This window comes from Bombina bombina, chromosome 1, assembly GCF_027579735.1.
Source record: "Bombina bombina isolate aBomBom1 chromosome 1, aBomBom1.pri, whole genome shotgun sequence".
Classification (NCBI taxonomy): Eukaryota; Metazoa; Chordata; class Amphibia; order Anura; family Bombinatoridae; genus Bombina; species Bombina bombina.
Window position 1 is genome coordinate 1,439,869,178 of NC_069499.1, and position 14,904 is coordinate 1,439,884,081.

Here is a 14,904-nt window from a genome sequence, read left to right on the forward strand (position 1 = left end):
GGGGGGCAGATTAGGGGTTAATAAATATAATATAGGGGTCGGCGGTGTTAGGGGCAGCAGATTAGGGTACATAGGGATAATGTAAGTAGCGGCGGTTTACAGAGCGGCAGATTAGGGGTTAATAATAATATGCAGGGGTCAGCGATAGCGGGGGCGGCAGATTAGGGGTTAATAAGTGTAAGGTTAGGGGTGTTTAGACTCGGGGTACATGTTAGAGTGTTAGGTGCAGACGTAGGAAGTGTTTCCGCATAGCAAACAATGGGGCTGCGTTAGGAGCTGAACGCTGCTTTTTTGCAGGTGTTAGTTTTTTTTTCAGCTCAAACAGCCCCATTGTTTCCTATGGGGGAATCGTGCACGAGCACGTTTTTGAGGCTGGCCGCTTGCGTAAGCAACTCTGGTATCGAGAGTTGAAGCTGCGTTAAAAATGCTCTACGCTCCTTTTTTGGAGCCTAACGCAGCCTTTATGTGGACTCTCAATACCAGAGTTATTTTTATGGTGCGGCCAGAAAAAAGCCGGCGTTAGATTTTCGGGTTGTTACCGACAAAACTCCAAATCTAGCCGATAGTTTTTACATCATCCTTGTGACTGAAAGGGTTTCTGTACAATGTCCTTTTAAGTTATGGGAATGTGTTCAAAACTGTAATAACTGTCAATTAATTATTTTACCTTTTCTTTAGGGTTCCTGTTTGATAAGATCTCAATGGCTATAAAGGAACATGATGAAGACACTATAAAAAATGTGACTTTTAATGACATTGCAACTCAAATAGATAGAATGACCAGGGATTCCAACAATATGGAAGAAGCAATGAAGAGGGCAGTTTATACATTGGGGAATATTGGCAGAGAAGTTATTGATGATACTCCCCTTGCAGATGTAATCAAATTTCTTCAAAAGTAATTTTCATGAATATTAACTTTTCAAAGAATCTGGGATTATTCTTTGTAGCAATCAATGATGAATAATAAACAACTCTAAAGAATGATTGAAATGTTTGTGTTTTTTTCCCTTTGCTTGCGTTTTTATTTTATTTATATATTTATTTATTTTTTGTGGTTACATAAAAATATTTTGATGTGTAGTAGACAATTACATTTTCATGACACACTGTTAGGCATAAACTGGATTTTAAAATAAGCAGTAATCTTCTTGCTGTAAAAATCGTATTATCTATGAGCAAGCCCATTGGCTGGTTCCATCAGCTCCCTTTCAGTATTCGTTCTCATTGGCTCTTTGGTTCCTCACTCAATCCTGCATGTTATGCCTTTATTTTTAAACTGTTATGTATTCTATGAAAAGCTGTTAGAGCAACACCTTGAAGACACATACTGTTAGTGACAAATGCAACATTGTAAGTGTGACTTTAAATCAAACAGCAAAATAAAAAAATAAAAAGATGCCATTTGTAGATGTTGGTGCCTTGATGTGACTTTTCCTGCAGATTCATTAAGCTGTAAAGGATATCACATACTCAACACATATATGTATGTATATGAACCTATACATATGTAAATGTTTGCCTGTATATAAAACTGGTAAATAGAGCTTTAATGAATCGAGACCATTTAAATTAATACACCTAGCAAAATGTCTCCTGTGGCCATTTCATAGTATTTGGCACATGTGCAAGATAATAGACTGTTCCTAAATAGCCTTGGAATAATTGCAATTACGTCCAAATGTTCTTTGGCAAAAAACAAATAATCGAATATAAAAACTCTAAAAGACTAAAAATGACTTTAGTATGGGACGTCTCCCTGATAGCAACTGATTAGAAAATGGTGATATTACCCCAAAACATTGATTACACAGATAAAGGTGTAAATGCATTAAATACAATAATAAAAATAAAAAAGTACTGTCCATAGACAAATAAAGATATACAGCTAGATTACGTGTTGTGCGTTATGAGTGAAAACGCAGTGTTATGGCTCTTTTTCACTACCGCTGGTATTACAGGTGTTGTAAGTATAGCTGTATTGCACACCTTTTTGGCCGTCACGCAACGTAACTACCGCACCTTTCAATGGGACTTCCATAGCGCCGGTACTACGAGTTTGCCTGTCTGGCCAAAAAGTGAGCAGTACAGCCTATAACTACAAGATCTGTACCGTCACCTGAAAGTCAGTAGTTATGAGTTTAACGTTACAGAGCTGTACCATAAAGCTCATAAATAAAGTGTTACAGAGTACACTTACACCCATAAACACCCATAAACTACCTATTAACCCCTAAGGCCCTCCCACATCGCAAACACTAAAATAAAATTATTAACCCCTAATCTGCCGATCCAGACATCGCCCCCACTATAATAAACATATTAACCCCTAAACCACTGCACTCCCACATCACAAACACTAGTTAAATATTATTAACCCCTAATCTGCTGCCCCAATGTCGTCGCCACCTACATACTTATTAACCCCTAATCTGCTGTCCCTAACATCGCTGCAACCTACATTACTGTTATTAACCCCTAATCTGCTGCCCCAATGTCGCTGCCACTATACTAAAGTTATTAACCCCTAAACCTAACCCTAAGTCTAACCCTAACCCTAACACCCACTAACTTTAACATAATTAAAATAATTCCAAATAAAAATTACAATTAATACCTAAATTATTCCTATTTCAAAATAAATAAATACTTACCTGTAACATAAAACCTAAGCTAGCTACAATCTAACTAATAGTTATATTTTATTTTTATTTCACAGGTAAGTTTGTATTTATTTTAACTAGGTTGATTAGTTAGTAAATAGTTATTAACTATTTACTACCTACCTAGTAAAAAATAAATACAAATTTACCTGTGAAATAAAGCCTAACCTGTCTTGCAGTTAAAACTAACATTACACTAAAATTAAATAAATTACATTAATGAAATACAATTAACTAAATTACAAAAAGACCCCACTAAGTTACACAAAATAAAAAAGAAATGATCAAATATTAAAACTAATTACACCTAATCTAATAGCCCTATCAAAATAAAAAAGCCCCCCAAAATAATAAAACCCCTAGCCTAAACTAAACTGCCAATAGTCCTTAAAAGGGCCTTTTGCGGTGCATTGCCCCAAAGAAATCAGCTCTTTTACCTGGCAAATAAAAATACAAACAACCCCCCAACAGTAAAACCCACCACCCACACAACCAACCCCCCAAATAAAAACCTACCTAAAAAACCTAAGCTACCCATTGCCCTGAAAAGGGCATTTGGATGGGCATTGCCCTTAAAAGGGCATTCAGCTCTTTTACATTGCCCAAACCCTAAGCTAAAAATAAAACCCACCCAATAAACCCTTAATAAAACCTAACACTAACTCCTGAAGATCCACTTACAGTTATGGAAGACTGGACATCCATCCTCATCCAGCCAGGAGAAGTCTTCATCCAAGACTTGGATGAAGACTTCTCCCGGCTTCATCCGTCTGGATGAAGGCTTCTGCCCTCCTGGATGATGACTTATTGCCGCTTGGATAAAGCTTTCCCCGGGCTTCGTTGAGGACTTCTTGCCGCTTGGATGAAGACTTCGCCGGCTGGATGAGGATGTACGGTCTTCAAAAACTGTAAGTGGATCTTTGGGGGTTGGTGTTAGGTTTTTTAAGGGTTTAGCTTTTTAGGTTTATTTAGATAGGATTTTATTAGGGGGGTTGGTTGTGTGGGTGGTGGGTTTTACTGTTGGGGGGTTGTCTGTATTTTTTTTTTTTTTTACAGGTAAAAGAGCTGATTTCTTTGGGGCAATGCCCTGCAAAAGGCCCTTTTAAGGGCTATTGGCAGTTTAGTGTAGGCAAGCGTTTTTTTATTTCTGGGGGGCTTTTTTATTTAGATAGGGCTATTAGAATAGGAGTAATTAGTTTTTATTTTTGATAATTTCTTTTTTTATTTTGTGTAATTTAGTGTTTATTATTTTTGTAATTTAGATAAAGGTATTTTTTAATTTAATTAATTTTATTTTATTGTAATGTTAGGTGTTAGTATATTTCAGGTTAGGTTTTATTTTACAGGTAAATTTGTATTTATTTTAACTAGGTAGCTAGTAAATAGTTAATAACTATTTACTAACAAGTCTACCTAGTTAAAATAAATACAAACTTAGCTGTGAAATAAAAATAAAACCTAAGATAGCTACAATGTAACTATTAGTTATATTATAGCTAGCTTAGGGTTTATTTTACAGGTAAGTATTTAGGCTTAAATAGGTATTATTTAGGTAATAATAGTAGGTTTTATTTAGATTTATTTTAATTATGTTAAAGTTAGGGGTGTTAGGGTTACATTAGGGTTAGACTTAGGGTTAGGTTTAGGGGTTAATATATTTATTTAGTTATGTGGGAGGCCAGAGGTTTAGGGGTTAATAACTTTAGTATAGTTGCGGCGGCGACTTTGAGGCGGCAGATTAGGGGTTAATAAATGTATGTAGGTGGCGGCGACATTGGGGGCAGCAGATTAGGGGTTAATAAGTGTAATGTAGAAGTGTAATTGGGGCTGCGTTAAGGAGCTTTACGCTCCGCGATTGTAGGTGTTAGGCTTTTTTTTTTTTTTGCTGGCTCTCCCCATTGATGTCTATGGGGAAATTGTGCACAAGCACGTAAAAGCAGCTCAAAGCAGCGCTTCTATTTTTGTGCGGTATGGAGCTCAACGCATCCATATCGCCCACAAACCCCGGATTTTTGCAAACCTGTAATAGCAGCGCTATTAAAGGTGAGCGGTGGAAATAACTTGCAAGTTATTAGCGAGCCACTCATAACGCAAAACTCGTAATCTGGCTGCATGTTGGCAACAATGTGGCGTTCCAAACACAGAAGAATTTCAAAGTGGTATGATTTCATGTAACATGGGATACAGTTTGTAAAACAAATTCAACAAAAAAGACAGCTATTTTGGCTTCAAGTATTGCTTAAAAAACATGTTTAACAATTTTAGTTGAAGATTAGTTTGAAAGGAATTATCCCTGGACCTTACCAGGTGTGCAGCTAGAGTTCTGCCGCTTTCTCTGCCACCAGGTCTTTTTATATTCCATCCTCACGGAATTGGTGAATAATAGAGGCAATGTACAGTGGGGAAAAAAAGTATTTAGTCAGCCACCAATTGTGCAAGTTCTCCCACTTAAGAAGATGAGAGAGGCCTGTAATTTTCATCTTAGGTATACCTCAACTATGAGAGACAAAATGTGGAAACAAATCCAGACAATCACATTGTCTGATTTGGAAAGAATTTATTTGCAAATTATGGTGGAAAATAAGTATTTGGTCACCTACAAACAAGCAAGATTTCTGGCTCTCACATACCTGTATCTTCTTCTTTAAGAGGCTCCTCTGTCCTCCACTCATTACCTGTATTAATGGCACCTGTTTGAACTTGTTATCAGTATAAAAGACACCTGTCCACAACCTCAAACAGTCACACTCCAAACTCCACTATGGTGAAGACCAAAGAGCTGTCGAAGGACACCAGAAACAAAATTGTAGACCTGCACCAGGCTGGGAAGACTGAATCTGCAATAGGCAAGCAGCTTGGTGTGAAGAAATCAACTTTGAGAGCAATAATTAAAAAATGGAAGACATACAAGACCACTAATAATCTCCCTCAAACTGGTGCTCCACGCAAGATCTCCCCCTGTGGGGTTAAAATGATCACATGAACGGTGAGCAAACATCCCAGAACCACACGGGGGGGGCTAGTGAATGACCTGCAGAGAGCTGGACCAACGTAACAGAGGCTACCATCAGTAACACACTACGCTGCCAGGGACTCAGATCCTGCAGTGCCAGACGTGTCCCCCTGCTTAAGCCAGTACATGTCCGGGCCCATCTGAAGTATGCTAGAGAGCATTTGGATGATCCAGAAGCAGATTGGGAGAATGTCATATGGTCAGATGAAACCAAAGTAGAACTGTTTGGTAGAAACACAACTTGTCGTGTTTGGAGGAGAGAGAACACCATACCTCTGTCATTGCCAACAAAGGATATATAACAAAGTATTGAGATGAACTTTTGATATTGACCAAATACTTATTTTCCACCATAATTTGCAAATAAATTCTTTCCAATTCAGACAATGTGATTGTCTGGATTTGTTTCCACATTTTGTCTCTCATAGTTGAGGTATACCTATGATGAAAATTACAGGCCTCTCTCATCTTCTTAAGTGGGAGAATTTGCACAATTGGTGGCTGACTAAATACTTTTTTTCCCCACTGTAACTGATCTTGAGAAAGCCCTGTGACAGGGTGAAACACGTAGATGTGGATCGGATTACAGCACTAACTATCCAAGGATGGTAACTGCAGTTACATTGCCTCTATCATTCACCAATACTCACTAGGCGCAATGCACATGTCACACACTGAAGGGTAGGCTGCCGGAGTATCCAGTGAGAACGCTGACACGCAATAGATGGTATTAACCTGTATGAGCTCTTGTCCGGTAAGGAAAGAATGGTAAGGAGATTGGAGGGTCATCATTGTATACCCACACCTCCTGAAGCTGTGAGGATGGATTTTAAAAGACCTGGTGGCATAGAAAGCGTTAGGACTCTAGCCGCACACCCGGTAAGGTCCAGGGGTAATTCCTTTTGAACTAAGCTTCAACTGAAATTGTTAAAGGTGTTTTTTCAGCAATCCTTGAAGCCATAATAGCTGGCTTTTTTGTTGACTTTGTTTTACAAGCGGTATCCCATGTTACATGAAATCATACCACTTTGAAATTCTTCCATGTTTGGAATGCCACATTGTTGCCGACAGGATCTTTTTTTGTCTATGGACAGTACTACAGTATACCTTAATCTGTGCAATCAATGCTTTGGGGTGATATCACCATTTTTTAATCAGCTGCTACCAGGGAGACGTCCCATACTAAAGTCATTTTAGTATTTAAGAGATTTTTATATTTGATTATCTGTTTTTTGCAACTGTGCATTGCAAGTTTTAAACCAAGATTTATTAAATTAACTTTATTCATATCACTTTTTTATTTCTTTTACTTTTTATTTGTGTTCTACTTCCAGCTTTTGTAGTGCCACCTCAACCAAGTATTCTGTACATATTCTTTTTTTTTCTTAACTTTGGAGTTGTTAGGACATTTTTGAGGACGGCTAGGGAGTAAGTCAGCTTAAAGTGAAGGTAAACTTTGGTGAATGAAAGCCCGTTTTTTAAAAAAATACTATTAAAACAGGAGCACTTTCATTCATCAAAGTTTACAAAGCAGCCGTTTTGTTAAAAAAAATTACCTTTTTTTCTTCTTCACAGCTAGAGCAGCTTCCCCACCTAGAGATCCGCTATTCACACGTCAGCAATGACTAATCCTGCTTCCTCCAATCACAGCTTACCCCCAAGGGTAGTCATTGCCTGAGGCCATGCTGTGATTGGAGGAAGCAGGATTAGTCATTGCTGACGTGTGAATAGAGGATCTCTAGGTGGGGTAAGCTGTTCTAGCTGTGAAAAAGAAAAAAAGGTAATTTTTTTAACAAAACGGCTGCTTTGTAAACTTTGATGAATGAAGGTGCCCCTGTTTTTAATAGTATTTTTTAAAAACTGGCTTTCATTCACCAAAGTTCACCTTCACTTTAAGCGCTATCCCAATACTTGTGTATTCCTACTCCAAATGTTCTTTATCAAGTGCCTTGAGGTGTAAAATTTGAAAATGTGTCACTGTCCTTTTGCCAAACTTTTATTTTCAGCTTTGCAAGGCAACCATAGACTTTGATTTACCAGAAGCTTTGCAGATGATGGGAAATGCCATCAGATCACTGGTCAACATTGAACTACGGCACAGTATCTAATTGTAATTAAACCTCTTACTTTATTTTCAATTTTTTTGTTTTTGGTCCTTCTTACTTTCTTATTATTCATTTTATTTAATGTAAATGTAGGGCCGAGACACCGTTAATATCGCTGTTTCTCCTAACTTACAGTGTAATATTATTTATTTTGGGCAAGATTACATTAAGTGGAACGCCAACTAACGCTTGCACTAGTGTTAATTTCTATAGCGGTAAGTCATTTTTGCGAGTCGGGTTTTGCTGGTAAAGTAAAAAAAAATATTGCTCTAGAGCTAACCCAACTCGCGAAAATGACTTACCGCTAGCGCAATAACCTACTGCTCCCTAGAAGTCAATGGAGAAAAAAAAAAAACAATACGCTTGCCTAAGTTCGCCTAACATCGCTGCCGCGGACCTGAATATGCTCTCCAAAATTATCAAAAATGATCAAAATTATCAAAAAAGCTTTCAAAAAGCCACGCACCAAGTACGGGGCGATGAGCAGTGGACTGTTGTTAACTAACAGTCATCGATCTCGCTGCTCTTCGGCTTTTTCACAGCTTTTTTGCTACCCTGTCACTAAGCACCCATACTATACTAAACTGTTTTACCCCTATACTGCCGCTCCCGGAGCCCCCCGCAACTAAATAAAGTTATTAACCCCTAAACTGCCGCTCACGGACCCTGCCGCAACTCTAATAAATGTATTAACCCCTAAACCGCCGCTCACGGAGCCCACCGCCAACTACATTAAACCTATTAACCCCTAATCTGCCACCCCTATACCGCCGCCACCTACATAAATTTATTAACCCCTAACCCTAAACCTAACACCCACTAACTTAAATATAATTTAAATAAATCTAAATAAATATTCCTATAATTAACTAAATTATTCCTATTTAAAACTAAATACTTACCTATAAAATAAACCCTAAACCAGAGCTTTCCAAACTTTTCATGTTGGTGACACACTTTTTAGACCTATATCATTTCGCGACACAGTAATTAATTCAGTTGTACTAGCAAAAAGGAGGTTAAACTAACTTGTTTTAAGAGATACGGACACATACATTATATAATAATGACATTTACAAGTAACAGTATGCATGTGCAATAATTAAAAAAAAGTTTAATAACACCAATAGCTACTTACTATTTTAATGTGATGAGGTTGATGGGATGAACACAATTTCTGAATATTTGGTGGAATATTAGATAAAGACACTCACATTTCATCATAAAGCATTTTTAAGTTTCCACTTCCTATCCATATAACTAGAGCTAGAGCAGCAATGCACTACTGGGAGCTAGTTGCAAAAAAACCCCACTGACTTATGACTTTAGCTCAGCATTTAAGCTACCGCCCTCAGAGCTGGGTGAGTCCGAATGACTACTGCCCATGCTGCAAACACACTGCTGTCCCACTCAATGACTACACATGCAGTCACGAGCCAATCAAGGAGACTACATGTGCAGTCAGGAGCCAATGTGCCGCCAAAGCCGCCAATGGGAATAGTTTCATTTCCCACTGAGCTACGCCAATTGATTAAGATGATCTGTGACCCACAAGGTATCAATCATGTGTCAACCATGTGATATGCGTAGCAGGCAGGCGGAAAGTCAGAAACCAAAAAAATAAATAAATTTGAAAAAATTTGTGCTGAAGCAGGGACACACCTACACACTGCTGCCGACACACTAGTGTGTCCTGACACACAGTTTGGAAAGCACTGCCCTAAACTATCTACAATATAACTAATACTTACATTGTATCTAGTTTAGGGTTTTATTTTTATTTTACAAGCAACTTTGTATTTATTTTAACTAGGTACAAAAGATATTAACTATTTAATAACTACCTAGCTAAAATAAGTACAAATTTACCTGTAAAATAAAACCTAACCTAAGTTACAATTACACTTAACACTACACTATAATTAAATTAATTCCCTAAATTAACTACAATTAATTACAATTAAATAAAATTAACTAAAGTACAAAAAAACAAACACTAAATTACAGAAAATAATAAAATAATTACAAGAATTTTAAACTAATTACACCTAATCTAATCCCCCTAATAAAATAAAAAGCCCCCCAAAATAATAAAAAGCCCTACCCTATACTAAATGACAAATAGCCCTTAAAAGGGCTTTTTGCGGGGCATTGCCCCAAAGTAATCAGCTCTTTTACCTGTAAAAAAAAATTACAATACCCCCCCAACATTAAAACCCACCCACACACCCAACCCTACTCTAAAACCCACCCAATCCCCCCTTAAAAAAACCTAACACTAACCCCCTGAAGATTACCCTACCTTGAGACATCTTCACCCAACCGGGCAGAAGTCCTCAACGAAGCCGGGCAGAATTTGTCCTCCAGACTGGCAGAAGTCTTCATCCAGGCGGCATCTTCTATCTTCATCCATCCGGAGCAGAGTGGGTCCATCTTCAAGACATCCGACTCGGAGCATCCTTCCAGGCCGACGACTACCCGACGAATGAATATTCCTTTAAATGACGTCATCCAAGATGGCGTCCCTTGAATTCCGATTGGCTGATAGAATTCTATCAGCCAATCGGAATTAAGGTAGGAAAAATCCTATTGGCTGATGCAATCAGCCAATAGGATTCAGCTCACATTCTATTGGCTGATTGGAACAGCCAATAGAATGCAAGCTCAATCCTATTGGCTGATTGCATCAGCCAATAGGATTTTTCCTACCTTAATTCCAATTGGCTGATATAATTCTATCAGCCAATCGGAATTCAAGGGATGCCATCTTAGATGACGTCATTTAAAGGAATATTCATTCGTCGGGTTGTCGTCGGCCTGGAAGGATGCTCCACGTCAGATGTCTTGAAGATGGGCCCGCTCCTCTCCGGTTGGATGAAGATAGAAGATGCCGTCTGGATGACGACTTCTGCCCGTCTGGAGGACCTCTTCTGCCCGGCTTGGATGAAGACTTCTGCCCGTCTGGAGGACCACTTCTGCCCGGCTTGGATGAAGACTTCTGCCCATCTGGAGGACCACTTTGCCCGGCTTCGTTGAGGACTTCGGCCCGATTGGGTGAAGACGTCTCAAGGTAGGGTGATATTCAGGGGGTTAGTGTTAGATTTTTTTAAGGGGGGGTTGGGTGGGTTTTAGAGTAGGGTTGGGTGTGTGGGTGGGAGGTTTTAATGTTGGGGGATTGTACTTTTTTTTAGGTAAAGGAGCTGATTACTTTGGGGCAATGCCCCGCAAAAAAGCCCTTTTAAGGGCTATTTGTAATTTAGTATAGGGTAGGGATTTTTATTATTTTGGGGGGCTTTTTTTTATTTTATTAGGGGGATTAGATTAGGTGTAATTAGTTTAATTCTTTAATAATTTCATTATTTTATTATTTTCTGTAATTTAGTGGGGTTTTTTTGTACTTTAGTTAATTTTATTTAATTGTAATTAATTTATTTTAATTTAGGTAATTAATTTAATTATAGTGTAGTGTTAGGTATAATTGTAACTTAGGTTAGGTTTTATTTTACAGGTACTTTTATCTTTATTTTAACTAGGTAGCTATTAAATAGTTAATAACTATTTAGTAACTATTCTACCTAGTTGAAATAAATACAAACTTGCCTGTAAAATAAAAATAAACCCTAAGGTAGCTACAATGTAACTATTAGTTATATTGTATCTATCTTATGGTTTATTTTATAGGTAAGTATTTAGTTTTAAATAGGAATAATTTAGTTAATTATAGGAATACTAGTGTTAAAGCCCGTGTACACGGGCCAAAATTATTTTTTTTTTTTTTTATTCAAAAAAATAACATAAGATATAAACATTAAAGTAGACATAAAGTCATATTTTTATTTATAGTAAATTAAATTAAAATGTACATGAAGAATATTGTTGCTCTAAATAATACAAAATTACTTCTAACTAATTAAAAATACACAACTTATTTATTTATTTAAAGTATATTTCTTTATAAACAATGTTTTTTGTAAAAATTTTATCACTGTTTGGTAATATCTTTCCTTGCTTTGAACTTTGAAGTATCTTAATTTTGACATCAGATGATGTACGAACTCGAGACATTGCAACATAAAGTTGTCCATGACTGAATACTGGTTCTGGAAGAAATATTCCTACTTTGTCTAACGTTTGACCTTGTGGTCATTGCAAATGCAAGTTTGATTGGAAACTGTCTCCTTCGTAAAATGAATGGTAGTTCAGTGTTGGCAGGGGCTAAATCTATTCTTGGAATAAACACCATTTGTTTTTTAGCTGTTCCTGTGAGTACTTCTGCAATTAATAGATTTGGCTTAAGATCTTTAACTATCAATCTTGTTCCATTGCACAGACCTCTTTTTGTGTTCAGATTTCTGAGCAACATAATAATACTTCCCAATTTTATTTTTAACTTATGAAGAGGCATTCCTGATGGAGCTAATTCGTTTAGAAACTCTATGGGATAGTTTTGTGCATCTTCATCTGTCTGATCATCAATTGAATCTGAACTCAGATATATTTTTTCATCACCATCGAGTATATTTAATACATGCTCATTGATTTGATCAACATGACAATTTTTTGTACACAAAATGGCTTTTTTTGAAAAACTGTGAAGATCAGATGGAAGAAGTCTTTTTCCAAAAATTTCAGATATGATACAATCATGGCATATTAATTTGGAAGGGATCTCAACTAAATCCTCAGGAAGGCCCTCTGAATTATTTAATGAACCCTGTCCTAATTTTAGTAGCCAATTGCTAAATTCTGGATCCACTGAACGCACATTATTCTTCAATTTTAAAATTTTGAATTTATCCCAGTGATCATAGAACTTTATAGTAGCTTCCACAATAGCAGTTCTATTGCAATGAGGAAGAACTGGGAGTGTTTGTCTGAAGTCTCCACCAAGGAGTATAACTTTTCCACCAAATGGCTTATTGTTCTGCATAATTTCCTGAAGGAGCTTATTTACACATTTTAGAGCTATACCGGGTGTCATTGAGGCCTCATCCCAAATAAGCAATTTAGCATTACGTATGAACTCTGCATCTTTTGAAGTCATTCTCATATTTGATGTTGATGTTTCCAGTAATGGAATTGGAAGCTTAAACTGTGAATGGTAAGTTCTGCCACCATCAAGGAGATTAGCTGCTATTCCTGTAGAGGCAACAGGAAGAACTCCATCTGTGCGTCCACGTAAAGTACTCAATAATGTTTTATATAAATAAGTCTTGCCACTTCCACCAGGTCCATCAATAAAAAAACATCTGTGTGGTAAATTTTCATTATCAATTGCAGACATTACATTGTCAAATGCAGCTTTTTGCTCGATGTTTAATGCTTCTTGAAGTTGTGCTCCAACTTGGGCTTCCAACTGTGTAACATAGTTGAATTGCATTTCTGGAATGAAGTTTGATGGATTGGGTAGTCCAAAATCTTCACAACGTTTACCATGCAATATGAGAACATTTTGAATATCTGTTAATGCCAAATTTTTGCAACTTTTGCAATCATCAATGTGGTCTTCATGGCGTGAATAATCTTCATAAAGATCATGTTTGTATTTTTCAAAGAGTTGTGGGACATTAGGTGGGACAACAAAGATACACAAATAAGCAAACAGTTCCCTCATTTGTTTAGGCATTTGTTGAGATGCTGATTCGTTAAGTGTAAGATCCCATGTAGCGTCGTCATCTAAAAGTGAAAGCTTTTGGGCAGCTTCTTTGAATGTGTGACAAACTTGTCCATTAACAGTTCGTAAGTCCTTAAAGGATATTGCTCCTTTTAAGTGCAAGAGCAGTAACCTCAAACAAAATCTCTCCAAATCTGATGAAATATTTACATTATACAATCTGCCAATTGTAATCTTGGATTCCACTTACGGGTTTTTACATCAAATACAAAATGTTGAGGAATGTCAGAGTAAAAAAATTCACGTGCCGCATTATTATCCACATTCAACTTAAAGTATGCTGTCAAAGTGGTATCCCTGTCTTGTGCCTTTTCTGCAGCTAATTGTACGTTTTCATTATGGAAATATACATCTTGTTCGCCTGGAAGATGAACTTGAAGTCTTATTATTGTATGTGTTTGATGGTGCATCAAAAAACCATACAACCTCCAAACAGCTTCAGGAGCACTGACATATCTTGTGTCCAAAAAATTTTGAATTTCATCATGCTGTAGTGTATTATGTTCCTTAATGGAAATATTTGCACAATCGTAACCTTTATATACATATTTGAAGAGATATTTAACACTTTTAACAGAAACACAACTCTCTACATTTATATGGCAGTTGTATTTCAAGCAGAAGTATGGGCTATATGGAACTACCCATGAGTTGTCAATTTTTTTCCCTTTGACAATTACAGTGGTCTCATTTTTTTGTCTCCGATATCGCGGATATCCATCAACATTAATTAAAGTTTCTTCTTGAAAATTTTTCGGAAAATTCTTGCTGCAATTACCATCAACCATGCATGGAGAATTTAAATTATGTTCTCCACATGGACCGTGTATCATATGCTTTATTACAATAGCATGTAGTCTTGGATAAATATGTTCATCAGGAATTTCAGCTGATATAAAAGTGTCAATGGTTTCAGCATCATTTGGCTTGTCTTCGGCTTTCAATATTAAAAGTATATGAGCATGTGGTAATCCTCTTTTTTGAAACTCTATTACATGCACTTTTGCGCAAGGACTTCCAAGAACATGTTTGTTCAAGATATCATTCAAAAGAGAATTTAATTTGAGATTGAAAACTCTTGCTACCAAATCTGGTCTGAACTCCACTGCTTGACCTTCTAATAGGTTATCAAGTATCTCAGGCCATTTAGGGTTGCAGGTCATGGTGATGAAGTAATCCGGTTTTCCATATTTTCTAACAATGGCCATAGCATCATGGTAGTTTTGGGCCATATTTCGTGGACTTCCCTGAAAAGATGATGGCAAAATAACTGCTTTTCCAGGCATCAGGCCCTGTGCAGCAGCCTCACTTTGAATGTAATCCATTAATCCTGTATATTTTTCAATGCGAAGATTAGATTGATTTTGACGGATATAGTTGAGTCTGTTGGCCTCAGTCTTGACATAAGCATCAACAAAGTACTGCTGCGTCAACTTGCCAGCACTAAGG

The 14,904-nt window shown here is 37.0% G+C and overlaps 1 protein-coding gene across 2 annotated transcripts in view; it reads left to right on the top strand.

Moving 5' to 3' along the window:
• LOC128652593 (receptor-interacting serine/threonine-protein kinase 3) overlaps positions 1–987 on the top strand; it is a 124,381-nt gene extending 123,394 nt beyond the window's left edge. For both annotated transcript variants that reach the window (XM_053705529.1, XM_053705526.1), the window contains one exon: positions 679–987. In XM_053705529.1, coding sequence (XP_053561504.1) covers positions 679–902 — 224 coding nt within the window. In that variant the 3' untranslated portion in view covers positions 903–987. The remainder of the gene's footprint in view (positions 1–678) is intronic.
• The last annotated feature ends 13,917 nt before the right edge of the window (positions 988–14,904 follow it).